Source organism: Lipotes vexillifer, unplaced genomic scaffold (assembly GCF_000442215.2).
Source record: "Lipotes vexillifer unplaced genomic scaffold, Lipotes_vexillifer_v1.1 scaffold100, whole genome shotgun sequence".
Classification (NCBI taxonomy): domain Eukaryota; kingdom Metazoa; phylum Chordata; class Mammalia; order Artiodactyla; family Lipotidae; genus Lipotes; species Lipotes vexillifer.
This window is the reverse complement of record NW_006774075.1, coordinates 1,762,302-1,789,605: the sequence shown is the minus strand read 5'-3', so window position 1 is coordinate 1,789,605 and position 27,304 is coordinate 1,762,302. Positions and strand designations below refer to the sequence as shown.

The 27,304-nt window shown below is 44.3% G+C and overlaps 1 protein-coding gene across 1 annotated transcript in view; it reads left to right on the top strand.

Moving 5' to 3' along the window:
• CCDC149 (coiled-coil domain containing 149) overlaps positions 1 to 27,304 on the top strand; it is a 90,525-nt gene that overhangs the window by 10,891 nt on the left and 52,330 nt on the right. The window contains 2 exon segments of the mRNA XM_007448799.1: positions 22,522 to 22,683; positions 24,157 to 24,195. Coding sequence (XP_007448861.1) covers positions 22,522 to 22,683; positions 24,157 to 24,195 — 201 coding nt within the window.

The window sequence follows — 27,304 nt, the reverse complement described above, 5'->3', positions numbered from 1 at the left end:
TTTGGGAAATCCCAGATGTGTTTCCGTGATTGGAGACACACAGTGGGGCATCAGCTGATGATTGTTAGGCTGACCTTGAATGCCCGGTTAGCTGTCTAGAGAGTGCTGGGGTCCTGAGTGGCCTTCATTCTAGAGGCAACTCAAAGGGCATGACTGTACGCTTTGAACAGGGAGAAGTTGCCTGGGGATGAGGGCTGAGCGGGACCCAGGAGGCCCCCTGTACCTGCACCTGTCCCTCTGTGCCCTTGTCCTCATCCACTCTCAACCTGCCTGAGCCTGCCTTCCACCCCATGTTTACTCCTGAAAATGCTCTTGCCAGGGCCACCCAAGACCAGCCTCCTACTTGCCACATACGGCGGTCTTTCCTCAGTCCTCTACCTACTTGACACCTGGCTGCGCAGCCTCTGACGCTCCACTGTTCTCCCCCTACACACTGGGCTTTGCATCCCTCCGCAGGGCTGCTGGATGTGTCCCCCAGGCACCTCGCACTCCGCGTGCCCTGAACTGAATTTACCCTCCCTCTCCCTTCAGCCCTTCCCATCTCTCTTCCCTTCTGCTATCCCATATCAATGAATGACATCACTATGGAATCTGCCTTGATTCTTCTTCCCAACTTACCCCACACCCATCTAATTATCTACAAAGACCCATATTTTCTGCTTTGGTACAAGTCCTTAATAAGGGCTCTGTGTCACCTTTCCTATTATCCCACCATGGCCCAGGTTCTCATCCACTCTTCCCAGAATATCTGCATAAAGACCCTCTAAGATCTTCTTTATTCCCTGCAGTTACTTGAGTTGTCATTCCAAGCGCTGAAATGATTTACCGCTCCTTTACCTAAAGCCCCCGATGGCTTTCCAGGGCCCGCAGAGTGAAAGCCATTCCTCAGGTGGCCTCCAAGGGCCTGCTCTCTCCTCATCTTCAGTAACTCCTCTGTATCCCTTATGCTACCACCTCCCTCACGCTCTATAGAATTCCTGTTACCAGATCATTCCATACCCTGAGACATCTCTAAGCCTTTGCTTATGTCCAAAGATGATCTCCTACTCACACTTTACAGCTCAGCTCAAATGTCATAGCCTCCACCTGGGTTTCCTACCTCTTGTGGGTCTCAAGAGATGGGGAAGTGGAAGGTATATTTCAGTTGGGAAGCCAGTGTGGGGCTTTGTGAGCAGGTATGGCAACTGGGGTTCCTGAGGATGAGGGACCTTCAGAGGGGTGGGTGGTCACCAATGTCTAGCACAGTGCCTGGCACATGATCCTTGGCAGGCACTTGTGGAAGAAAGGAAGGGAAGGAGGGGAGGAATGAAGAGAAGGAAACAAGGAGGGAAAAACAGTTCACCTCGCCATTTTCAACATTCTCTTTGAAGCCAGCCCTACTCACCTGCCAGCGTGCCCCACTTCCAACGTCTCCCCGGGCTGACCATGGCTGTGAAGGAGCTGGGAGTGAGTGTCCACATGGCCTGGCAGGTGCCTGGTATCCTGGGCAGCTTCTGGGTGTCCCGGGCAGCTTCCTTTCTCAGGCAGCAGTGGGTTATGTAAGTCATCAAGCTCCACCACTACATAGCTACACGGTCTTGGGCAAATCACCTTACTTGTCCAGACCTCAGTTTCTCTGGACTTTGTACAATGAAGATAACAATACCTGCCTTGTGTCTCTCATCTAAGATGAGGATAAAGTGAGATGATGTACGTGAAAGTGTGTTTTAAAGGCCCCCACCCTCTACAGCTGAGGGGGCGGTCCTGTCCTTGCCTGGGCTTTAGGAAGAGGCTTCCCAGAGCTTCGGGGATGGTTCAGCCGAGGGAGGTGATGTGTCAGCTGCCGCTGTCAACATGATGCCATTGAAAATTCATATTGATGAAGTGCAGATTGACGTACCTGCTTGCTCTGCCATCTGTAGACCCCACGACCAAGGAGATATTGGAGGTGGCAGCGATGGGACTCCCTTTTATTTAAGCCAGTTCCAATTTGCTTTTTAATTTGCTCCAGGCTGGTGAATGCTGTCAGGGTCAATCTGTAACCTTTTCTGCTTTCCCAACAGTCTCCAGCTTTGGCAGACCTTCTAATGTGTTTGCAGACTGCTCGATCAATTCCTGGGCAGCTTCCATCCCATGGCCTCTTCTGCGCTCACCTTATTCACCTTGTGACTTTGCACCCTTCTCACTCTCCCTCAGTCCAGTCTCCTGCTGACCACTTTACCTTCCTCATTTGTTGGGGTTTTGAATAAGCCTCATATTCAGCTGATTTTGGTGCCCAAGACCCAGCACTTGCTCACAAAGAACCAGCAGTCGGCTCCCCACCCTGGATTCTTGCAGGTGCCTCCTCATCAGCCTCCCTGTCTCCTGCATCTCTTTCTGCCTTTCCTTCCAGTCCTTCCCTGCCTGGTCAAGGGTCTGAAAGCAGGACTGTGATCCTGACCTTCCTCGCTCAAAGCCCTCCACGGCCCTATTGGCTCTGCCTTTGGCTCGGACTCCACTGTCATTTAAGGCCTTTCTTACTTTCATCCAAACCAAACATTCCAGCCTTATTTTGCATTTCTCCTTTTCACATGTCCTGTATTCCTGGCAAACAGAACCACTTTGGGGGTCTTTGCTGGAAGCCCGTGTTTCCATGCACCTGGCCTTTGCTCAGGCTGTGCCCTCTGCCAGGAACTCTTGTTCTCTCACTTCTCCTCACTCTTCTTTCAAGGTTTCGTCATGACCACCTTGACCCCTAACTGAAAGGTCTCTTGCCTTCTGCAATCCCAAGCGTCTAGACACACCTCTGTGACGAGCGTCTCCTGGGTTGCCTCACATTGGAATTATTTATGTACGTCTTGCCTCCAGCCTGGAGTTACTCAACGCAGGATGGGTAGATTCATTTTTTTAATTTCCCACTGTGCCCAGAACAATGTGCTGCATGTAATGAACAAACGTAGAAGAGATGACAACCCCACTGGATTCTCAGCTAATACTTGAATTGAAAAACTGCTGAATTAAAACAAGGACATCTTTTTTTTTTTTTTTTTGTCAGAACAATATTCTTATCTCTTTTCCTCCCCCAAGTCCCCTTATCTCCCTTTGATCTTACAGGCCTTCTGACTCTCAAAATATAGATTGTGATCTCTTAAAGGTAGTTAAGTCAAATCTCCTTTTAATAAGCTCTAAGGGATTTATGAATTTACTAGAAGTCAAGTCCCTCCCATTCTCCCTCCCACCTTCCCTTCTTTTCCTTCCTTTCTTCCAAACTGGAATTTTATTCTGTCAGGTATATTGCTTGAAAAGAGTCAGGCAGAAGCTGCGGGTGGGAAATCATTTGGTTATAAAGAGCTCCTTTCTGTATTGGACTCTGACCTGTACTATAGTGTGTCTGAACAGATGCCAGCCTTTAACTCTGCTCTGGACTAGAATTTAAGTTTGCTCCAAGGTTATTTGCCACCCATGGTTGACTCTCATGCAAAGAAATTGTGCGATTATTATTATTATTTTTTTGGTCCCTATGGCCATCTTCTCATCATGAGCAGTAACGAATAAAAATAATTCCTTACACTTGCCTTCCCTCCACTGATATTTAAGAGGATTAACTATGTCCCAGGCACTTTCCTAAAAGTTGAGGTACAAAATGCAACACAATGTTGTCACCCTCCTCTGTATTCCTTCATCAATGTCTTATAACTACTTTACCAGTTAGCATGAGCAGGGGGTAGTGTCTTTATAGATAAAGAGATGGAAATTCAGAGTGTTTATGAAATATTCAGAAATTCCAAGTCCTTTTTTTTTTTTTTTTTTTTTTTTTTCTTGCGTTATGCGGGCCTCTCACTGTTGTGGCCTCTCCCATTTGCGGAGCACAGGCTCCGGACGCGCAGGCCCAGCGGCCATGGCTCACGGGCCCAGCCGCTCCGCGGCATGTGGGATCCTCCCAAAACGGGGCACGAACCCGCGTCTCCTGCATCGGCAGGCGGACCCTCAAGCACTGCGCCACCAGGGAAGCCCCCAAGTCCTTTTTTATGGTCACTCAAAAAGAAGCAAGTGTGTGGAGCTAGGCTTTTAAACTTGAAGGTTAGAAGGTTTTCCCTCTGGGAGCCTTGGGTTCAGACCCTCTGTACACTCACGTCAGCTGACCTAGCTCTAAGCCTAAAAACCTGAGCTGAAAAAGAGGCTTTTGGGGTCTGGTTCCAGACTCCTGCCATGACTTCAATTTCAGTTGGAAGTTGAGCAAAAGTGGTGTCAGGAGACCCGCAGTCGTAACCACATCCCGAAGGACGGGCAGGACACCACCTCTGTGCTGTGGGTGGAAGGCAGGTGTGCCAGGTGACCCAGCCTTGTCCAAGCACTGGCTCTGTGGAAGTGAGGGACTCCAGCCTTCCACCCCTGCCTGTTCACCCCCATCACAGAGTGTCCTCATCGCAGCAGCGAGTCCCTGCCCTTGATGGCCTGAATCTGTGAACGAGGAAAGGTTGGGGAAGAAAACTGAGTGGCTGAAGGTATTATTGATGCCTAGAGATGATAAAACCTTGAGTCATGGTGGATGTAACTTTAAATATCCAAGTAATCTGAGTTCACTGCACCCCTCCACGCCAGATTTGGAAAATACAGATATGTGATATGGGGGCTCACCATCTGTCAGGGATCCAGGCACCTTCTGTCTCTCTGCTCTATCACTCCATTCCAAGAGTGAGTACTGCCTATGTTTTCTTCTAGAAGTGTTGTGGTTTCAGGTCTTATACTTAAGTCTTTAATCCATTTTGAATTTATTTTGCATATGGTGAGAGGAAGTAGTCCAGTTTGATTCTTTTGCATGTAGTTGTCCACTTTCCCCAACACCATTTATTGAATAGGCTGTCTTTTCTCCATTGTAAATTCTTGCCTCCTTTATTATAGATTAACTGCCCATATAAGTGTGGGTTCATTTCTGGGCTGTCTGTTCTGTTCTGTTGACCTATGTGTCTGTTTTTGTGCCAGTACTGTATAGTTTTGATGATGTAGCTTTGTACTATAGTTTGAAATCACCTTTGTTCTTTCTCAAGATTGTTTTGGCTATTCAGGGTCTTTTGTGTTTCCATACAAATTTTAGGATTGTCCTAGTTCTGTGAAAAATGCCATTAGTATTTTGGTAGGGCTTACCTTGAATCTGTAGATTGCTTTGGGTAGTATAGTCATTTTAACAGTGTTAATTCTTCCAATCCATGAACATGGTCTGTCTTTCCATTCATTTGTGTTGTCTCCAATTTCTTTCATCAGTGTCTTACAGGTTTCCAAGTACAGGTTTTTTTTCCTCCTTATTTAGATTTATTCCCAGCTATTTTATTAGTTTTGATGAGATTGTAAATGGGATTGTTTTATTAATTTCCTTCTGAAATTTCCTCAATATCAGTTGTTTGGCATATCAGTATATTATTTAGGATTAATTTTAATGTAATAGAAATAACAGTGGTTTAAATAAGATAGAATTATCTGTATTTCTCACTCACATTGTTGAAGGTCAGAGGGAACAAAAAGTGCCCACTGAATTGAGAAGGGGGAAAAAAAAAAAAAAAAAAAAAAAAAAAAATGAGGCAAACAGCTCCATACAGTCAACGGATCAGTTTATTATAGGGTGATTTACTCACAGTGTGGGATGGGTAGGGGCCAATGATCTGGAAGCATTCACAGCTGCACCTGCACTGCCTAGGGGCCATAGGGACAATTTTATAGTTAAAGGGGTATTGGGATAGGTGCTGGGAAACAGGACGTGCATTTCTAAGTCAAGATTCATGAATGAGTAACTAGTCTCGTGGGCACAAGGAATACGTCAGTGAAGGTTTTCATCATTGTTTGGGGACTAACAGAGCATAGAGGCCACCTGGTCCTAATGATCATTAAACAATATCTGTTAACTATCAATACAAAGCCCTTGATGACAGAGAAGTGACTTACTGCACAGTACAGTCCTGGGTAGGGTCAGCAAAAGGACAGGAGAAACTTTAAGGGCCCAAGATTGCCTCAGTTATGCTAACAGCCATACACACACATGTACAGTAAATTTGGAGGTAGACAGTTTGGGCTGATATGGCAGCTCACTGTCAGGGATCCAGGCACCTTCCATTTCTCTGCTCTACTGCTCCATTCCAAGAGTGAGGTTTTCTATCTTGTGGACCATATATTGCAGGATGAGGAAGACATGCAGGAGTGTACCTCTCCCCTTAAGGCAGCAGTCCCCAACCTTTTTGGCACCAGGGACTGGTTTCGTGGAAGACAGTTTTTCCACGGACAGGATCGAGGGGAGGATGGGTAGCAGCAGATGAAGCTTCGCTTGCTCGCCCACCACTCACTTCCTGCTCTGCAGTCCGGTTCCTAACAGGTGTGGACTGGTACAGGGGTTGGGGACCCCTCCCTTAAGGAAACTTCCCAGAAGTCCCAAAGGACACTTCTGCTTCCATCTTACTGACCAGCACTTTATATGTATATAGGGGATCATAGTAACTGTACCTACCTTGTAGGGTCTCATGGTGAGGACGAATGAGCTAATGTGTGTAAAGTGCCTGGTACACCGTCACTGATAGAAGAGGGTCTGCCTCTGTGTTTGACTGACGCTTGCATGGTCATATCTGGGTCTCAAGCTCAGGGTCTCACTCAGCATATCTGCTGTCCTCCATATACTTTTAGGTCTCTCTGCCTCTGAAATGTCGTCCCCTTTTGGAGTGGTCAGCCGGATCATATATTTAGCAATTAGCAATTTGTTGCTGCTATCTGTGGTGATGCTGTGATTATCACTGAATTTTCTTTAGTGAAAGAGAAATGCCCAAACTTGGACATTACCTGCATCAGTGATGTCTGTGCGTCCTCCAAGGAATATTTTGAGTGTCAGGTCTTAATTCTGTACTAGGAGAATAGTAATCACTTGATTGTCATTTAAATGCTATCCTGAGGAATGGTGATGACAGAGGTAGTGGTGTTGGTGGACCAACTGACTGTCAAGGAAAGCAAGTACAATTATACCCAATACTGCCTTGTGGTCCATTGGTGATTTGTAGCTAGTGAGGATTTTGCCATCTTCCCTGAAAGCCATAATTAACTCAGGTCGCCCACGGGAGCCTTTCACTAACATAATCAACTCATTTGCACAGTTATCAGCCAGAGAAACAGACCTGGACAGAGTCCCCGCCTTAAGAAGCATTTACAATTTAGTCTGGTCTCTGAAATCTCTGGTGATTCGAATCACCAGGATTGCACACACCACCCTTCCAGAATGTAGCTCCACCTCACTTTTTGCTGTGGGGCTGAGTTCTGAGCTGACAGTTCTTGTGGAGGAAAATTTCTCACTAATCAGTACTGCCTGGAGTTGGTGGAAAGGAAGTAAGAACAACAAAGATGAAGTTACTTTGAAGGAGTAAATTAACGGCTTTCAGAAAAATATGAGCAAGGTGTAGAGAGGGGAAAAAACAGCTCCGAGACACATGCTTCAGCTGGGGACACCTTCATCCTGTAGGCGGAAATGTGGGCCCAAGTGGCCCTTTAGCAATGACTCCATGGTTCTCATCCAGAAGGAGCTGCTGGGGGAGCTTAATGAACACGGCTGGTTGAAATCTTGGCAGATGGTGGTAAGAGCTCTATTTACTTGGATAATTAAAATGGTGATGGATTTGCATGGCTGATTTCAAGATCTCTAGTTTGCAGATGACTGCCTTCTGGGGCAGACGGGGATGGAACACCTCCTTGCTTTAGAGCATCTGCACCTGACTCAAGTATCAGAGAGAAGGGAGCCAGGGAATAGTCCCACAGAACGCACCGTCTTGAGTTGACTCTTCATCTTGAGTACTTTGGCCCTCTTATGGAACTATTCATCCCAGCAGGGGGATAATATTTTTCAGAGAGGCAAGGTCTGCTGACAAACTGAGGAATGGAGATTGTTTTCTTTCTTTGAATAGGGCAGACACAGTTCTCTTGATTCTTTTGATACTGTGATAATTAATAAGATTGATGCCTTTAGACTTTATTGAGTGCTTTTTTTTTTTTTTAACATGCATTGCCTTATAAAATCCTTAGACTCTTCTGTGAGAGAGGCAGTGCACTGCAACAGAAAGGACATGGGGCAGACTTGTGTTCAAATCCCACCTTTGTCACTTACAGGCTGCACGCCTTTTTTTTTAACCTCCTAGAGCCTCAGATTCTTCTGTATGTGTAAAAGGGGGTAATGACATCTACCTTTTTGAGTTGTGATAAGGATTAATGATTTATATATGTGAAATGATGAATCATCTTTGGGCACCGAGTAGCTTCCATAAATGATGGTGGTTATTGATATCATCATTTATAAAAGAGGAAACTGAAGTGCAGAGTGGGTGTGGGGCTTCCCATGGCCCAGTGGTAGGTGATGGCAGTGAAACCCACATTTCAGTCTAAATCCCACGTGCCATGTTGCTTCTATTAATGGCTCCTTTGCCTCTGTATCTCCCGAATTCCCTCTTGTTAAAGGATGGTCCAGGAATCAATTCTAGTTCTGCAAATGCCACCACTTAGTCCTCTCAGCACCTCATATATAAAGTGAAGACATGGCCACAGGTCCCTCTGCTCCTGGTGTTTGGGGGCAGAGCTGAGATGTTAAGAGCTGATAGATATACAAGGGGGCGCCTTATTGAGGAATGTTAGGGTTTTTTATGATTTCTTTTTTGAGACAAGGGGGAGTAGAGCCACAGCATTTTTACAGCTTTGAAAGGCAGTTTGACCGAAATGTTGCCCATGCTTTGCTGGCTTTTTGCTGCCACCCAGCCCACAGGGGGAGCCCTCTGCAACTGAATTGAATTATTATCATATAATGACGAAACCAGCGAATCTGTCATTACATTCCATATGTGACTGTTATATGTTATAACGGGCCATTGCATATGTGAGGGTTGGTGACGTGGGCTGTCACCTTCATCCAGCATATCCCAGGCTCTTGGCAACCTGGATGGAAAAGGGAGAGCCTCAGATGCACAGGTATTTCTTGTGCTCCATCCTGAACACCCAGTCTCTGAAACGAACCAGAGTTGCACGCTCCACCCTCAGCGTCTCGACCCGAGGCAAGGTCGGATCAGCCTAGCACAGGGTCTGAGAGAGCAAATTCACTCCAGGCAAGGGATGATTTTTAAAAACATATGCTCTCTTCAGCAAATGGGAAGGGGTTTCCTAGCCCACGTACGGCCAACTATAAGGAAACCCAATCTTCTTTCCTTGCTTTTTTCTCATCTTTATCGGCCTGAAAAGAATAAGAATACACTCTTTGGAGAGTGAGAAGATGGGCAGAGGGAGGAAAGGAGAAATAACAGGAGTGAAGGGATTGAAATAGATATTCAGGCAAACCTTCTTACTCAAAACTGCAGTTAACCAAGACTGTCAGTGAATTTCACACACCCTCCCCCCCCCAGCTACAGTGGTTCACATTATAAACTCTTCCAATAACCTGAAATCTCACTTAACTTAAATTTCAGCACATCCCCTGGGGCATTCAAATAATCAAAGTTTGCCTGTCGAAAGTAATACAAGAGAGGGGAAACTGCCATGGTGACTCCGAGCAAGGTAAATCATAAAAAAAAAAAAAAAAAGTCTTCTTAGAGAAGAGCATTAGAATCATTAGGTTACAGACTTGAAATTGCTGAAATGTTATCTAAAAATCACAGAAGCGAATGCAGATTTAGAAGAAGGCTGTGGAATACGCAGGGAGCTGTACAATTGGAGACAGGAGATGGGCATGGACGGGAAAGACTCACAGGAAGCCTCCAGCGGGTTGGCGGTGCGTGGCTGGGATCGCCGCAACTGGAGGACTTCAGCCAAGTGGACATCAGCATATGATAGGCCCCAAATGGCATGCACCCTGTAGATGCCCAAACTTGGTCCGGTGGAGTTATAAGTATACACACGTGTATCTGCAGGTCACAGCCCTATATTCTATCTAGAGCAGTGATTCTGCAAGACTTCAAACAACAAAGGTGGTGAATGGAGTATATGCCCAGATGATGTAGGGAAGTGCTCATTTGAAGTGATAAAAATGGGGTTAAATACAAACAGCATTTTGATAATTCTATAGGAGCTATCCTGTGCCCTCTCCTTACACATCGAGTTTATATAAAACTGGACTTTTTTCCCCCAAACATGGTGCTAAAATGGAATTTAGAGATTTAAGCTTAATAAAAATTGATGGCTATCTTGCTAAAATATATATATTATAAATATCTATAAATAAATTTATAGATAATACGTATATAAATATTTTTCAGCTTCATGGAAACTGAAATTCATTTATTTCTCAAATATTTTGTGGGTATTCACTCTGGGTCAGGAGCTGTGCTTGGCTCTGGAGATGCAGAGGTGAATGAGTTGGACTCTGGCTGCAAAGAGACCTCAGTCTGTGGGGATGCAGATGGGTGGGCAGGTGACAGTGATGCAGCGTGTGATGCTCTAATCAAGGTGTACCCAGAATACCGTGTGGCCGCCAGGAACCAGCTCTTACTCTGCCTGGGGATGGCAGAGGGCTTCCCAGTCAGGGACTTGTGAGCTGGGTCCAGGAGCTGACAAGAAAAGAGAGAGGTTAGGGAGAGCGAGTTTGGGGTAGCAGTAAGTGGGCCTTGATAGAAACATAGTGGGCGGGAAAAGTCAGGGAACTGGATTTCAGCCAGACATTGAAGGGCTCTTGTTTGCCACTCTCCTTAATGGAGATATTTTTAAAGAAGAGTGGCAGGTCCCAGTGCTGGTTTTCAAAGGGACTGGTACCTGGACTAGACAGGTAGGCAGACAAATGATGGCCCCAGCTAGTGATCACTGAGCAGCACAGAGTAGGGGTTCCAGGAATGGAGGGAGTCGCTTTTTGAGGTTGGAGAATGTCTGTTGATTGTTGAATACTGTTTACCTGGCGCTGCTTAGTGGATGGGGGAGGAGGTATCCCTGAATGGGGGAGAGAGAGTAGGGTAGGAAGAGGAAAGTGACAGTAGAAAGCAGAGGGGGACCAGGGGAGGAAATACCTCTCAGACTAAGAGTGAGTGTCCTGTTGAGAAGTTTCTAAATTATTCCTGAACATGAACCCTTCAGCCACATGTGTTTATCGTCGCGCTGAGAGGCCTTTCTGGATTAACAAGCCATGTTCTTGCAGCAGTTAATGAGAGCTAGCCTGATCCCATCAGTAAAAGCCGCCAAGGACCATGAGTCATTGTTTGACAGAGAGGGTCACTTGGCGGAGAGGTCCCCTCCCTGACGCCCAGGCTACCTTCATCTCTCTCAGCCGTTATCTGGTTGTAAAGCCATCCAAATAGTAATGTAGTATGTCAGATAGTCATTTAATTATTATGATCTTCCTTGTAGCAATTATGACTTGCTTTATTGCAGATAACAGTAAGTGGGTAGATAAAAGCCACTCAGTGGTGAAAACAGTGGGTTTGGGCTCTTGAGAAGCACGAGGCTACCTTCAGGTGTTTGCATGTGTATATGAATTAACATCGACAAATGAGCTATAAGCTCTGCTTTAAAAATATAATTGAAATGCAATTCAAAAGAAATCCGTTTTTGAGAGGATAATAAAAACATTTCATGATATCTTGTATGCATGCCAAAAACTGGGCATATTTTACCAAGTTTATTCCATTCATGTTTCACTGATTACCCATTGTACTTGGTGGTGTGTTCTTTTTTTTCCCTTTCTCCAGTTGGTAGGTTTATGTACCCCACTGGAGCCATGTAAACTTCACCACTGTATATGTGTTTCTGTGTATGATGAGTAGAGGCTCAGAGGTTAGTTCAAATAAAACTTGCTATTAAATGCTCACCATTTTTTTTTTTTCTTTGCTCGCCACGAGGCTTGTAGGATCTTAGTTCCCTGACCAGGAATTGAACCCGGGCCCTTGGCAGTCAGAGTGCCGAATCCTAACCACTGGGCCCCCAGGGACTTCCCTAAATGCCCACCATTTCTTTTCCACCCTTTATTCATGAAGCACTGGAAGGGGAACCTTAGCAAGGTTGAGAAATAAGCTCGATAGGATGGATCTACCTAGGTGTATGGTCAGGCCACTCAAGATGGCTGTTCTCTTGCTCTCTGTGCATCCCCTGCCCAACCAGTGCCTGCTTCACCTACACCCTCCTCATAGGACTGACCTTCCTACACACTTGCCCCAGGTCCCAGCCAGTGATTGTTCTTATCAAAGGAGTGGTGAGAGATGTGCTCCTCTGCTGGTTTCCCTGGTAACCGATGAGCCAACCTGACATCAGTTCCCCCTGTAACTGGCAGTCTCCCCCTTCCACCTCGGAGCGAAGCCTGCCGCCAAGTCCTGCCTGCCAGCTGCTGCGCACAGGGTGTCGCTCCAGGACCTTGCTTCAGTTGTGTGAGCTCCTGCATCCATTAAACCACTGATGTCTCTGTTGCTGACTCCGGGTTCTTTCTTTGGTCTTATGGGCCTGCGGGGAGCAGCCCAACACTAGGTTATCGTGGTGAACATTTGCTGTTTTCTCACTTCCCAACATTCATTTGTCTTTCTCAACAGCACCCCAATTTGGATGGTATTACCACTGGGTATAATCTGGAGGGACAGGTTGGAGGGATACAGTCTGGGTGTCCCATCCCCCAGGCAAAGGATGGCACGTGATCAGCATTAGGCCAGTTGGAGAAACACTTGAGCAGAGAGACAAGGAATCTGAAACGTAACGGAGTTCATCTCTACCCCATTCAGTAGCCTCTAACCCAAGCTTTCTTGCACTGAGACCTGGTGGTTCCTGGTCCTGCCTCCAGAGTCACCTCAGTGCCTACCTGTTTCTAGGTCTACTTATCTGTCTTCCTGCCAAGTCTGTGAGTTCCAGTATCCCTCCAACATGTTCCTATGAGACAGTGTGGGTTACTGTTGCCTACAACCGAAGGATCCTAACAGATATATGCAGAGAACAGTCTTCTCGGCTACTTATTACCTTCATGATGAAGGATAAATTGACCTTTTTGAGAGCTTCAGTGTCCTCAGCTCAAAATGGGGCTAATCAAACAACCTGTTTCACAGGGTTAAATAGGATCTTTTAACTAGAGCATTTGGCACAATTTGGAAGATAGTAATGTTCACTAAATAGTGGCTGCCCCACTTACTCTTATAATCAAATAAAGGTCGTCTTCTCATTATTATTACTCCTAACAGTGTCTAGCACATAGAAGACATTCAAAAAGATACGAATTTGTTTTCTCCCTCCCCTCTCCTGAAAACAAACCCTCCTTTTCCGGGGTAGAGAAGAGAGCAAGTATCCCTGGTCTGTACACTACACATGAACTTGACAAGCTGAATTATGCCTCAACTGTAGAGCAAAAATGGAGGCCTAAGGAGAACCCAGTGTGTATCCCTTGGTCCCACCCGAGTGACCAAAACATGCTGCATTTGCCTGTTCAGCTCAGCCCTTTGGAGTGTGGTTGGGCACCCACTCGCCCACTGATGTGATTCTGATACCAGCTGCTGAGGCTGAGGCTGAGGCTAAACCCATGAGTGCATCTGGTTGCCTGGGTAGCACCCTGCCTATCAATATTGCATTAGACAAGGTGATAGCAGACCCCGCATTAAGAAACAGCAAAGCCAATGTGTTCTTTGTAGGCCTGAGAGTTTGGATCAAAACGCAGGATCCAGAGTTGTGTCTACACAGGGCACCCCGAACCTCAAATCCTTTCCCTCCCCTTGTGAGCTTGGCATCCAATTCTACCCAAGCTGTATAGTCCAAGATAATTTACACCACATGATGTCAGGATGAAACTGTCTTCCTAGAAGGATTCTTATAGTCACTCCCCTCTTCAGAAACCCTCGGGGCTCCTGCTTGCTGACAGAATAAAATCTGTACTCCTCAGCAACATTTCCAGGCCCTTTCTGACCCGGCCACCATCTATCTCTCCTTCTAGCTTTACCTCACACAGCTTTTATTCCCACCCCTCCACCGAAGCCAGCCCAGCGCGTTGCTCGTTGCTTGCTGTTCTGACAATATGTCTTCCTACTTCTCACCTTTGTGCTTTGCTGTGGCTCTTCCCCTGCCAGCAGTATTGTTTTCTCATCACCACTACCTGTCACAACTCCGTCTATCCCCAAACAAAACACACCCTTCTGCCTATTCTTCGGAATCCATTTCAAATGTTCACATCTTGCTCCAACTCTTTGAGTACCTTCTTTGCCAAGCTATGATCACTTGCCTCGTGATAGAAATAGTAGTAATAACAATGAATGTGGATACAGCACTTACTATTTTAAATGTTTTACATATGCAGATTCTTTCAATTCTCACATCTGCCCTGTGAAGATACTATAATTATACCCATTTAATAAATGGGGAAACTGAGGCATGGAGAGGCTAAGTAATTGATAGCTAGTGAGTGGCAAAGCCAAGATTTGAACTCAGGCCTTCCAGCTCTTTCTGCCATGCTCCCAACCATTCCTCTAAACTCCTTTTCTCTGTGTTCTGGGAGCTTTGTTTTCATCTCTTTATAGAACTTAACATACTATAGTTAGTAAGTATTCATGGATGATGGTTTGGCCACTTACTATCATCTATTATTATCTATTTTATTGTAATAATTATTATGACTATAAAAAAGTACCAGGAACCATTGTAAGTTTATAGACATTTATGTCTCCCCAGCCAGGAATGTGTACCTCAACTTGGTAATGTGAAGATTGTGCTGAACTTGGAATGAGAAGAATCCTCAGTTTAGGTTTTAACTCTGGGGCCTACTAGCCAGCCTTGGATAAGTCAGTTCACCATTCTGAGTCCCAGTTTCCTCATCTGTAGAATGAGGGGCCTGACTTAGATCATTCCTGAGGTCTTCACTAGCTGTGAGTTTGAGAATCTGTAAAATGGGTACCATACCACGTGTGTCACAGGTATGTTGAAGACGTAGTAAGATTGAATTTTCTCATTCACCAGCTATGCACTCTGTGCTGTTTTCAGCACTGGGGATCTGGGATGAAACAGCACAGTTCTTGCTGCCATGGAGCGGGACATGTTGAAAGTAAATCAATAATTAGTTGTGTAGCTCAAGGTCAAGTAATAAGCGCTGTGAAGGAAGGTAACACAGTATAAGGGGATTGAGAGTCTGCGTGGTGGCAGAGCTTCCTGAGAAGGAGACATTACAACAGAGATTTGAACGAATCCAGGGAGGAAGCCACACAATCTAAGCAGAGGGCAGTGCAAAGGTCCTGAGGTTGGAATTGGCTTGATGTGGTCAAAGCTAGCAAGGAGGCTAGTGAGGGTGGAGAGCAGTGAGCAAGGGGGAGTGGAAGAAATTTGGATTTTGCTTTAAAGGTGATGGGAGGCCATGGGGGATTTTGAGCTACCACATGTTGCCATCATTTGAAAAGCATCTTTCTCGTCACTACTTGGAAAATAGACTGTAGGTGGGTAGAAGCAGGAGGTAGAAATAGGAGGCTAAGGCCACAGTCCAGTCCGGAGATAATGGTGGCTTGAAGGAGGGTGACAGTGGTAGAAGTGGGTGAGAAGCATTCAAATTCAATATGTCTTATGAAGGTAGTGCCCATAGGATTTGCTGATGAATTAAATGAGGGCCGGCAAAGAAAGAGAAGAGGCAAGGATGATTCCAAGGTTTTCAAGGAAAACCAAATATGGGTTGTACCATTTATTTACCAAGAGGGAAGTTTCGGGGCGGGGCAGGTCCGAGGGAATATCAAGGGTTCAGTTTAAGATGCCTCTGAGATGTTCAGATAGAGTTACACATTGGATAGCAGAGCAAGAAGTACAGATGAGAGGTCTGAGCTGTGATATCAGTTTGGGTGAAATGAGCACAGAGATGAGAGTGAAAGTCATTGGACCGTATGAGATCACCTTGTTGCAGGGCTGGGCAGGGGTAGAATTCGAGTTAGCCAAGAGGGCTAGGGCCTGAGTCACAACTTAGACAATTATGAGTTCAAGTGCTCTTTGAAAAATAAAGTGTCTCATGCCCGTGATGCAGCTGATGAAGACCCCAGTGTGGTGAACTGCCCATCAGCCGACACTCGGCTAGCCAGAGCACTTGGGACATGGAGTTGGCTGACCACTGAGCAGGACTCTAGGTGGCCTGTATCTCCTCAGCCGCTCCCCAGGGAATATGATTGAAAAGGCCCCAGGAGGGCTGCCTGTCTTCCAAACAGGGTCTCAAAATACTATGAATTAAAATGCATTGCTTTCAGTTACACAATTATCTCCTAGAGTGTCTTTTTAAAAATATAGTCTGACCCAAGAGAGGTAATTTGTGGAATTGCTAATAATTCAATTGGTACCAATATCGAGTACTAAAAACAGCCTGGAATTTGTAGTTTGAGCTGACAGGTGTTAGCTTTGTGACTCTGGGAAAGACAGTCTCAGCTATCTTGTCTGTAAAATGGGAAAAGCAGTTTTTGTCACACTTGTCATATAGTGTTGGCTATCGAACGAGAGAGTCTTTGGGAAAATGTTTTGTAAGTTTTAACTGCTGTAAAAATAATGCCTTTAATTTTGAGAACATTTCCAAAGCCAAATTTTAGCATAGTACGTTGAATTTCAAGCTCATGGTAATCTCAGTAAGGTGGGCAGAGCAGGTATTAATTAATCAGAATTGTGCTTCAATCCCAAAGAACTGGTTAATTATTTCTATTACATAATGGCTTTTATTCGGGTGCCTTTTATACCTACTCATCTCTCAAAACTCATTTCAAGCATCATCTCCTCTGTGTAGCTTTTCTTTCCTGCCCAGTACCTACCCCCCAGCCCCCATCTTGCCTCTCTTGGTGCCTTTTACTAACTATTTGTTGAATGAATGAATGAATAAATGTGCAAAGTGGCTTATTATAGAAGAGTCATTTCCAAACTTTTAAAATGGCAGTCCACCATAAATGTGTGAAAACATACATATATGTATGTTTATTCATAAACACATATGCAAAAAGAAAAGTTTCAGGAAGCAATGCTTACCTTTACTGCATGGGATTCACGCCATTTTCTGTTCTTTCTTTTTTTTTTTTTTTTAAAGAAAATGAGGGTTGCAACTGAATTGATTTCACTACCCAGACTAATGTATCGTGACCCACAATTTGGAAGACACTATTATGGAAGATGCTGCCAGCTGGGAACCTTGTTCTTTGCAATTGGGCAAGTCACTTGGGTTATCTGGGAGGATTTTTTTCCACTCCAGCATTCATGCTAATTCTCAAGAATAAAGGCATTGTGAGGTGATGGGAATAGGCACGTAAGCACTGTGGCAGCTTGAACATTTACTGCATGTAACACACTTTTGGTTTTTCCTGGCCTACGTGAGGAAGTCAAAATCTAATAAATTCTTAGGTCTTGGACAATTGCTGCTTGAGAAAGATTTGATTTTAGTCACCAGTATGTCTTTGAGACTATACAGAGATTTGCAAGGGTGACTTTCAAATAATAGGCAGGTACCATATCTGAAATCCTTGGGTCCCAGATGTTTTAGAGGCAGGAGTTTTGGTATCTGAAAGGAAATGTAATAAGTGTACTGTATATCGTGTATCAACCCCAGTAGAGTTCTGGGCAGCAGCTGGAAATCAAACACATTGATTTGTCTTCAGCAAATGTATGAATATTCACAATCAGTGGCATAAAGACAGTAAAAACCCTCACATAGGCTGAGGTCACTAACGGGATGCGAACACATTTTCAGTTTTCAAAACTTTGGGGGTTTCAGAAAAACCCATAAGGAATTGTGGAAATTATGTTTTGTTATCCAAGTATCATGTTTTTCCATTTCAAAATCCCCAGGGCCATTTATCCCTTTAGGAGATCAAATGCTTGGCTCAGTGCCTAACACATAGAAGGCACCCAGAAAATATTTGTTGAATGAATGATTGAGAGCAACTACAGCTTATAGAAAATTGTTAGGACCAAGTCACTTTTGAGAAAACAGCCTCTAGTTTTATCCCATGTCATTTAAGTGGATGAAAACCTTGTTGCCTCTCCTTGGCTCCCTCAGGAGGAGCAGAGGGGAGCGATGCTCGTGGATCCTTTGTTTATTTTTCCCTTCTTCCTTCAGGCCTTGCATCTAGTTTTGGAAGGGGGTGGGTCAAGAGATTCTAGGTATAAAAGTAGCCAAATTTAAAATTCCCTTTTCATAGCTTCCCTATGCTGAAAATACCAACTAGACGTAGTAACCAATGCCATGAATATTCTGGTTGTTTCTTCACTGAGTGCTTGGTTTGTCAGGAATTGGGGTTCCACAGGCTTGGCTGTACAAAAACCTGGGTTCGAATTCTAGCTCTGCCAGACCCTTGGCATATTACGTAAACTCTTTCAGTCTCACTTTCTCATTTAGAAAATGTACGTGATAATAACACAGAAACCCCATTATGGTTTTGTGAGGATTAAAGGAGATTATACGTGGAAAGCATTTGCCATACAACTTTCACTTTGTTATTAATAGTAATAATAATAGTGATAATGTTATTCCTCTTCATCATTGTGGTAACTCAATAGAAGCACAGAGCAGGGGCAGATACGATCTCTATCAGCCTCCCTACCCTTACACTTTGCTGTGGACTGTATTAGTCAGGATGGGCTAAGTTATGCTCTGATAACAAACACCCCCAAAATCTTTGTACCTTAACAGTACAAAAGTTTATTTCTGGATCACGCAAATTTCTCTGTGGACCCAAATGACTCTTCAGGGCAGTTGTCTGCTGTGCTGGTTCCATGATCCAGGTTCTGCTGGTAGTTCATACCTTGACTCTTGGGAGCTTCTACCCTGGAAGTGACTCATGTTCCTTCCAGTCCCTCTCTATTGGATAAAGCAAGATACATGGCTCTGCCTTACTCCAAGGCAACGGGGAAGAATAGTCCTTCCGAGCGCCTGCAAGGAAAGGAGAACTAGAAATACTGGAGAGGGGCACTAATGTTGACCACTCAGACATTTAGCCTTTTCTCACTCTACTGTAAATTGTTATTGCAAACACAGCTTCAGCCCCAGCGCCCTTTCCAACCAGGTGGCTGTCCTGAAGCCGCAGCTGTCTGGAGATTCTGGAACTGCCACTCTTCTGCAGGTGATCTTTGGAAATATTGAGCTGGCTCTGCCCTAGACAAGGCAGAGGAAGCAACTTCTAGGTGCTTGAAGTGAGTCATACATACCTCCTGGCCTGGAGCCCCTCCCTGCAGTGTTTGCCCCAGCACCCCAGTGATATTGGATGGGATGTTAAAATCATGGGTTCCTCAAGTTGGAGGGCACTCTGGGAACCCCACTCATTTTCCAAGTGTGGAAACTGAGGCCCAGGCGGTGTGACTTTGTTTTGTTCCTTGCGTTCTGTGGCTTTCCCAGGGTCCCAACGGTTCATGATTAGCCCATTGCTAGACTCACATCTGGACAGAGGCCTCCCGACTCTGCCTGGTGATTTTCTGCTGTCCACCCCCTCCATCGTCTACACTTATTCATCCTCCTTTAGAAGCGGAAACGTCCCAAGCTCAGTGACTTGGCTTATCTCGCTTTCTGTTCCATTTCTGGTCCCTTCTAAGGCCGAGGCTGAGTCCATGCACTTGCTGGTTGTCCAGCGCTGCCAACGGAAAAGGATCTTCAACACCTTTTTCTCTCTTTCCAGGCTTTTGCTTGTTTGTTTCCAGTTGGAGGGATAGAAAATGTGACAATTTAGCAGTTGCCACCACAGGGACTAAAGTGTCATCATTTTAGAATAATAACAAGAAATTCCATCCCATTCTCTGGTAACATTCCCACTGCCCCCACCCCCACATACACATCCCAGAGTTTCTATTGATATTTTAATGAGTCTCTGCATGTTTAGGGTCTTTGGCCAGATGGTAAAATGTAGTCTGTGCTTGTACTTTGTTCAGAACCCCTCTGCACTATAAAAGGTGGCTCCGACAACCCTGGAATGGCTCTGAGACGGAGCCTTGCCCTGAGCTCCTGAGCTGCCGCTGGCCTATCAGTCCCTCCAGACTATTTTAATTGTTTCTAACTTTTGAGACACCATGATACTGGAGACCTCCAGTGCTTGGGTTTTCAAAGTATAGATGGAGTAAGAATCACCTGTGTCATGTGCTAACTGCAGATTTCTGAGCCAGCCACCAGAGATTCATGATTCAGGCAGTATGGAGGGGAGCTGAGGGTGAGTAGTCTGAGCTGGGACCCAGGAACCTGCATTTTCACGAGCATCCCAGGGTGATGTAGAGCAGGGCTCCTTGTGGATGCTGCCGCGCGAGGGTGGCAGGACTACAGGGGAGGTGTCCCATCTTCAGCCAGAGCAGCGCCACTTTGAGCTGTTTATAAATGAGGCTTCAGCCTAAGGTTTTGTTCTGCCGATAAAAATAAATGACGTAGAATAACATTTTTGAAATTCACTGTTCTAGACCATACTAAGCAAAAGAAAGAGCAGTCCAGCAGTGGCTTTCTAAAGACCCCGCCCTTTTCTTGGTGTGGCTTCATCTTCTATACAGAATCAGTTACTTACCCTTTGATGGAGCTTATAATTGTCCTGTTTTCATGCCCGAAGGAGACCCGAAGAGCAGTGATGCCACTCCTCAAATCCCAGGTCACTGGGTCTTAGCAGAGGACTCTGTGCCTCTTCATCTGCCAGGTGTCTTAGACCCAGAGGGAATGGAGGCCTATTACTGCTCTTTAAGCAGCCTCCAAAGCCCTGTTTGGACCATGCCTTGGGAGAGAAACGGCTTCTCTCTTGGACCGTAAGAGATTGCAGTTCAAGGTCAGGGAACCTGAATTCTACTTTGCCAATAAGTGGTGACCCTTACCTGGTCCCCTTCAGTAGACTGGATGTGACTCTAATCTTGCCTGCCGTACTGTACAACGTCTCCACACTATTGCGATTTTCTTCCCCAAAGTTGGAAGACACGGAATATTTCTGAGGCCTTAGATTTGGATCTGATACATTGAAGGGACAAAGGTGACTGTTTCTGTGCCACCAATGCCAATAGCACTGCCAACCGAGGCCGCTGATCACAGGCAAAGAACTGAAGGCACAAGCGCAGCTCTGTTAAACTGTGTGTAAATGGTATTTTTTCCTGTGAAATCTCAATACCTCCCTTAGGACATTGCAGTTCAGGTTTTTGGGCTACTCTCCTCTGATATTTACTCGGTGGGGATTTTACTCTTGAGAAATCGCTGTGGCAACAGAACCGTTTGCCTCCACGAAGACGATGTCAAAGTGTTAAAATCCAAGGTGTTTTAAGGCAGGATTCCAACCTCATTACTGCCAGGAGTAAGATTCATCCAAGGTGGAAATGTCCTCTCTTAGAACTCAAATCCGCCTCAGAATGGCTTTTCTTTCCCCTTTGTTTTTGAAGCTAAGCAATTACTTTTTTTTTTTAAGGAAAAAAAATGTGCTAATGCACAAAACTCTCTTTTTCCCCTTTCATTTATTTGAAATTGAACTTAACAAAGTCAGTTCCAAGCAAGCACTATATATGAGTAATGCTTTTTGTCCATGAAAGAGCATTGACTCAAATGGTATGGGAGTACTGATCCTGTCTCTGCTTTGTGTGAGCATCCATAATGACAAAGTGCTCGTGTCAGAGTGTATAATGAAACTATAAATTGTTTTCATGAATGCTCTGAATTTGGTCTTTTACGGGGCAAATTCAAAAGGTATTTAAGTTCCACATTTCACATATGTGAGTAACACCAGACGGTACTATAGATCCAATAAAAGGACAGAATCCCAGTCGGGCTCACACTGGTCCAGGTGGTGGGTGATTGTCAGGTGAGGGTCGGTCACAGTGTGGGGAGTGGGGAGATGGAGGGACGAAGATATCCCGCAACTCTGAGGAAGAATTCCAGCAAGATACACCCGACTTTGGGGGGATAATTCAAAGTGTGACTAAAATACTTAGCTCATAAAATTGGTCTCTGGGTGGGGGGGTGGGGGTCTGCATTGGAATCATAGGAGAAGGTGCACACCTCTGACTGAATTTATTGAACAAAAATTCTCAGGTGAGAAAATGTCTGCTGGGTTGCATGGGCAGGTACAATCTATTGCAGTAATTTATGGTTCAATTAAATTATCTTTCATTACACTTTTTGTACTTTTTTTATTATAGAAGCCATATAGGTGTGTTCTATAACATTTGGAAAACACAGAAAAGTATAAAGAATAAAAAAAATGCAAATAATTTTGCTCCCAAGAGATAATTGTTAGTAATATATACAATTTTTATTAAATCTTTCCGTGTTATATCATTTGGTAAAATTTTAATAGAACTTTACATCATCTTACCTGGATATCTAAATCCTTTTTTAAATAAAATTTGGGGTCCAACTATCTATTTATTTAGCTATCTGTGTAATTGTCAAAAAGGATTCTGCTTTTGAACTTATCAATTATTTTTCCTGTTTCAGTTGGCCAAGGTTCGTGAATGTCCAAGGGTTTGGTTCTGTCATGAGGGGACTATGTCAGGTACACTAGCAGCCTTTAGGCTCACATGTCATTGGCTGACAAATGATTCTGGATATACAATCTCTTAAAACAAAAAAGGCAACAAAACCAACTCCGCAGGGTGTGCGAACCCCAGCGCAGGTGAGAGGAGGGAGGCCTGTTGACGGTTCTGAGCAGTCGTCTGCATGTGTTTGTTCTGCAGTACCTGGTGTGTAAAAGAAAGCTGGAGAGTAAGAAGGAAGCCCTGCTGATCCTTTCCAAGGAGCTGGACACATGCCAGCAGGAAAGGGACCAGTACAAACTCATGGCCAATCAGCTTCGAGAGCGCCACCAGTCCCTCAAGAAGAAGTTCCGTGAGCTGATTGTACGTATTACGTCACAAAGAGTTCCAAAGTGGAAAAAATTAAGGCGTGAAAGTCATCACCCTACTTCCTCCACCATCCAGTCCCACTTGCTAGTTGATAAGTACATGCTTCCGGATGCTTGCTCTGGCGCCCGTGAACTTACGCGCATATCTGAATGTGTCGCGCGTGTGCCTATTTACTTAGAACTGTATGGAGGTTTTTTTTTTTTTAAAAAGGATTTGTGTTATAAACCTGCACTAATACAGAAGCCACTCGCTGCATGTGGTTATTTAAATTTCATTTTGAATTAATTAGAATTAAATAAAATTGAAAACTGTCTCACTTACCACATCTCATGCCCTCAATCGCCATGGGGGGCTGGTGGCTACCGTATGGGATTGTGTTGATATAGAACATTGCCATGGTGGCTGCTATATTGGACAGTTAGCTGTAGGACATGTCCCTCATTGCAGAGAGTTCTATTGGACAGCTTTATATAAATGTTGTTCTAAAACTTGCTCTTTTCGCTCAGCACTTTATTTTGGACATCTCTCTAGGCCATATATACAGATTTAACTCACTTTTTAAAACAGTGCATAGTAATATTTCCATAATTTTTAAACCTTTCCCTTTCCTGGGCAATTAGATTTTCTCTAGTTTTCATATGGCAAGATTTTTAAGGATGCAAATTTTACTGAAATGGAGGATACCAACTGCATAGTGCTATTTTGCATTCTCACTTATTTTTTTCTCACTGATGCCATCTCTTTTTTAAGTGCTGACACTATTGCTTACATTTAACCATCTGTGCTGGGGTCATTGAACTGTCCTGGAACACAGAAGTACAGTAGAAAGATTCCTGAAGTTAAAATAATGTTGACTTATATATGGACAGCATCAGATAGACAAGTACTATTTCCTGAGCATTTATCATTCACCTGACATATTTATGTATTCCCAGGTGGCACACGAGGCAGAGGAATTGAATCCTTTTAAGACAAAAAGTCTGATCGGACTAGAAGTTCTCAGTTAATTTTCTTTTATTTTGAGCATATCCTATCCCCACCCCCCAAATTGTTCTGCCCATAGAGAAAACTCAAGTATGTGTGTGCACTGTATGTGTCCATTACTATTCCTCTGGATCTATTTACAAGAGGAGCTCAACTCAAACCAAATGAAATGCTATCTCTGTTTAGGCTCTGCTCAAAAGTAATTTTGATAAATCCAGTTTATTTTTTTGGCTCACGTAGGTTTAGAAAATATATAGATTGGTCCTAATTGGGAGTGATTCCTTAGAGGTTTTCCCAAAATGACTCTGGTTCAGTTTATAGTTTAAAATTTTTTAAGTATATTTGAGTTTGGTTCAGCACGTTGTTGGTTGCAGGGGGCGGGAGAGGGGAGGGTCTGAATTTAGTTCATAGTTCAGTTCAATATCTTGAATCTACACGCATCTAATTTTAAAAAAATAAAATGTAACACTGGTTTCTTTGTAGGATGGAGATCCATCACTTCCCCCTGAAAAGAGGAAACAGGTAAGACTTATTCCTGATCTTTGACAACTCTCAGAATGTTCGTATTGATGCCTTTCAACAGCTGGGGGATTAGGGAATCCCAAAATGTATAGAGAAATCTTCTAACTTCCCAGAATCATTTTGTATTACTGGGGGGAGTGGGTGGTAGAGAAATACTGCCTACAGAGAGGGCCTAAGGACTGGGTGAAGGAAACGCCGTGAAGTCTAACGGGGTGGAAGAGGGCACACCAGTTGACTGTGCTCCGTTTCTTGTTGGGAATCCTTTTAGAAAACCACAAGTTGAGAGCACACTGCTAGAGGACTTTAGCTTACTGTTCTGTGGATGCATGCCGTTCTGCTATTTGGCTCCTGCCGCTTCAGACTTTTAAAAGCCATCTCACTAAAACTCATAAGCCATTTATGTTCTTTTCTCCTAAATGGTAACCAACATCGTTTATTGAGTATCCATTTTCCCCACGGATTTTGGATGCCCACTTTTAGCAATGGACAAATCCGTGTGTGTGTGTGTGTGTGTGTGTGTGTGTGTATGTGTGTGTGTCTGGACTTTCTGTTCTGTTCCACTGAGCTTCCTGTATTGTCCTGTTTGTACCACATTATTCTGTTTTTTGTTTATAATACTTGTAATACCTGTTTGGGCTATTCTCCTTCCCTTTGCTCTTTCTTTTCAGATGTTTCTTGTTTCTTTTTTTAGATATAACTAACAAATATTTTATCAAGTCCTCCTCTGATTCCCACCCCTCCCCAGACCCATACCTATTGGTATTTTGATTGGGGTTTTGTTAAATGTATAGATCAATATAGGGACAGTTAATACTTTTACAGCATTATGTCCAGGAATATCGTACATCAAATTTTTTAATCCAGTTGCATGCGTATATATAGATATATATTGCGTTTTAACACTTTCCTCAACTTTACAATTGTTCTGTACTGACATACCCTGACTTACAGCCTTTTATGGGCTTGAGGGGAGCCTGGATGATGGTGATATTAGTGCTGTGTGTACCATGTTACGGGAAATGCTCTGCATCAGAACAGGGCTTCAAAACTGGTGGATGAAAATAAGGACACAGGAATTGTTTGCTGTCTTCATAGCTGTAAAGGCTAAGACAACATCCTGTTTTTGTTCATCGATCATATACCTGGCACAGCATATAAACTCCTTGGATTCATTACCTTGTGATTTTTGATGCTGAGTAAACAGTAGATGCGTACGCGCACATATGCGCGCACGCGCGCACACACACACACACACACGACATTCACCCTTAAATAACAACTCAGTCCTATGGCTATCCTTTCAGTCATTCAGTTCTGCTCACTCCCGCACTCCTTTCCTATTTTATTTGATTATTTTGTAATGCTCCAGGTTTGATTTAAAGTCAAAATTTTCTATGGAGCTAATTGATGTTGTTTTTTTTTCCTAAACAAAATGACACAGAAAGTTAACATAAATGTTTAAAAATTGGGATCCTTAATGTGGAATTGCTAATGTTTTTGTTTCTGTGTTTTTGGTGGCTATGAGCCATCATCTTTGCTGCGATTTTAGAGTTTGTTAGTATTCATGAAGGAGTTTTACAGTGTAAGTGGATTCACGTTCCGTGACTTTGTAATAAAAAATTTACATTGACTGAAGAGAATCTGATGAATTCCAGTAAGTCTGTCAAGCTGCATTCTTACAGCTCTAAAAAACAAACAAACAAAACAAGTTCGATGTCCTAAGCGCTGGCTTTGTAGCTTTTAATATGGCATTTGGTTTCTGTCCCTTTAGGATTTAGTGTGGTGTTGTGAGCTTGCTCTGCATTCTTCCTGCCTGGGATGGATGACATAGGACGGGCTGGGGTGCAGGTGACAGAAATTCTAAACTGCTTAATCAGTAAAGGAATCGATGCCCTTGCATAACCACAAGTTGAGAGGTAGTGGAGGTCTCAGGTGCTGTACTGTCATCATGTACTCATTCTCTCCTCTCTACCACACTTAGCAAAGAAAAATACAGGATACCCTGGTGAATCTGAATTTCAGATAGACAATGAATACTTTTTTAGTATAAGAGTATGTACCATTGCAATATTCACGACATACTTATGCTAAAACATTATTGATTATTTATCTGAAATTCACATTGAGCTGGGCATCCTATATTTTATCTGACCACTCTACCATTATGCCGATTTTAACGTCAGCTTCCTCTTAAACTTAACATCAGCTTTCCTCGAAGCAGGAAAGGCAGAAAACCCAGCCATGGAATATGAGTCCTTCCCTCCAGTTTCATTGGGCCATTGTAGGACGTACTCCCATTCCTGGTCTACTAACATGCACTGGGAGGGTACTATACATTAATTGGCTTAGATTAATCACCTGGGATACAAGGGCTTAGGGAGCCAGCAATGCCACCCGCCAAACTAATTGTGTGGCCTTGGGAAGATTCCTTTGGGCGTCTGAGACTCAGCTTTCACATCTACAAAGTGGGAATAAATATGGTCCCCACCACATAGTGTGGCTGTGAGCAACAAATGAGATAACGTACGCAAGTAGAGTCCTTAGCACAGTGCCTGGCACCGGGTGAGCGTGCATAAATGTTTATCATCTTCTCTTCCTTATCATCCCTTTCTTTTTTTTTTTTTTTTTTTTTTTTTTTTTTTTTTGCGGTACGCGGGCCTCTCACTGTTGTGGCATCTCCCGTTGCGGAGCACAGGCTCCGGACGTGCAGGCTCAGCAGCCATGGCTCACGGGCCCAGCCGCTCCGCGGCACGTGGGATCTTCCCGGACCGGGGCACGAACTCACGTCCCCTGCATCGGCAGGCGGACTCTCAACCACTGCGCCACCAGGGAAGTCCCATCCCTTTCTTTTTTAATCAATTATATATTAGTGTGCTGTTGTCAGGACCCTTTTGGCTACCCTTGGCAGCTTGAAATAGCTTGGCCCAAAGAAGTTCCTGGCTCATAGAGCCTCCAAAGGGTTGGGTAAAAGCAGAAATGCAGCCAGGCCTCAGAATCAGCTACCACCTGGACTCAGGTGCCCCCAGCCCTCTCCTCTGCCCTCAGCATTCTCTGTGTCAGCTGTCATTTCTTTCTCTGGACCGGCTTTCTCTGTAGAATAGGAAACGTG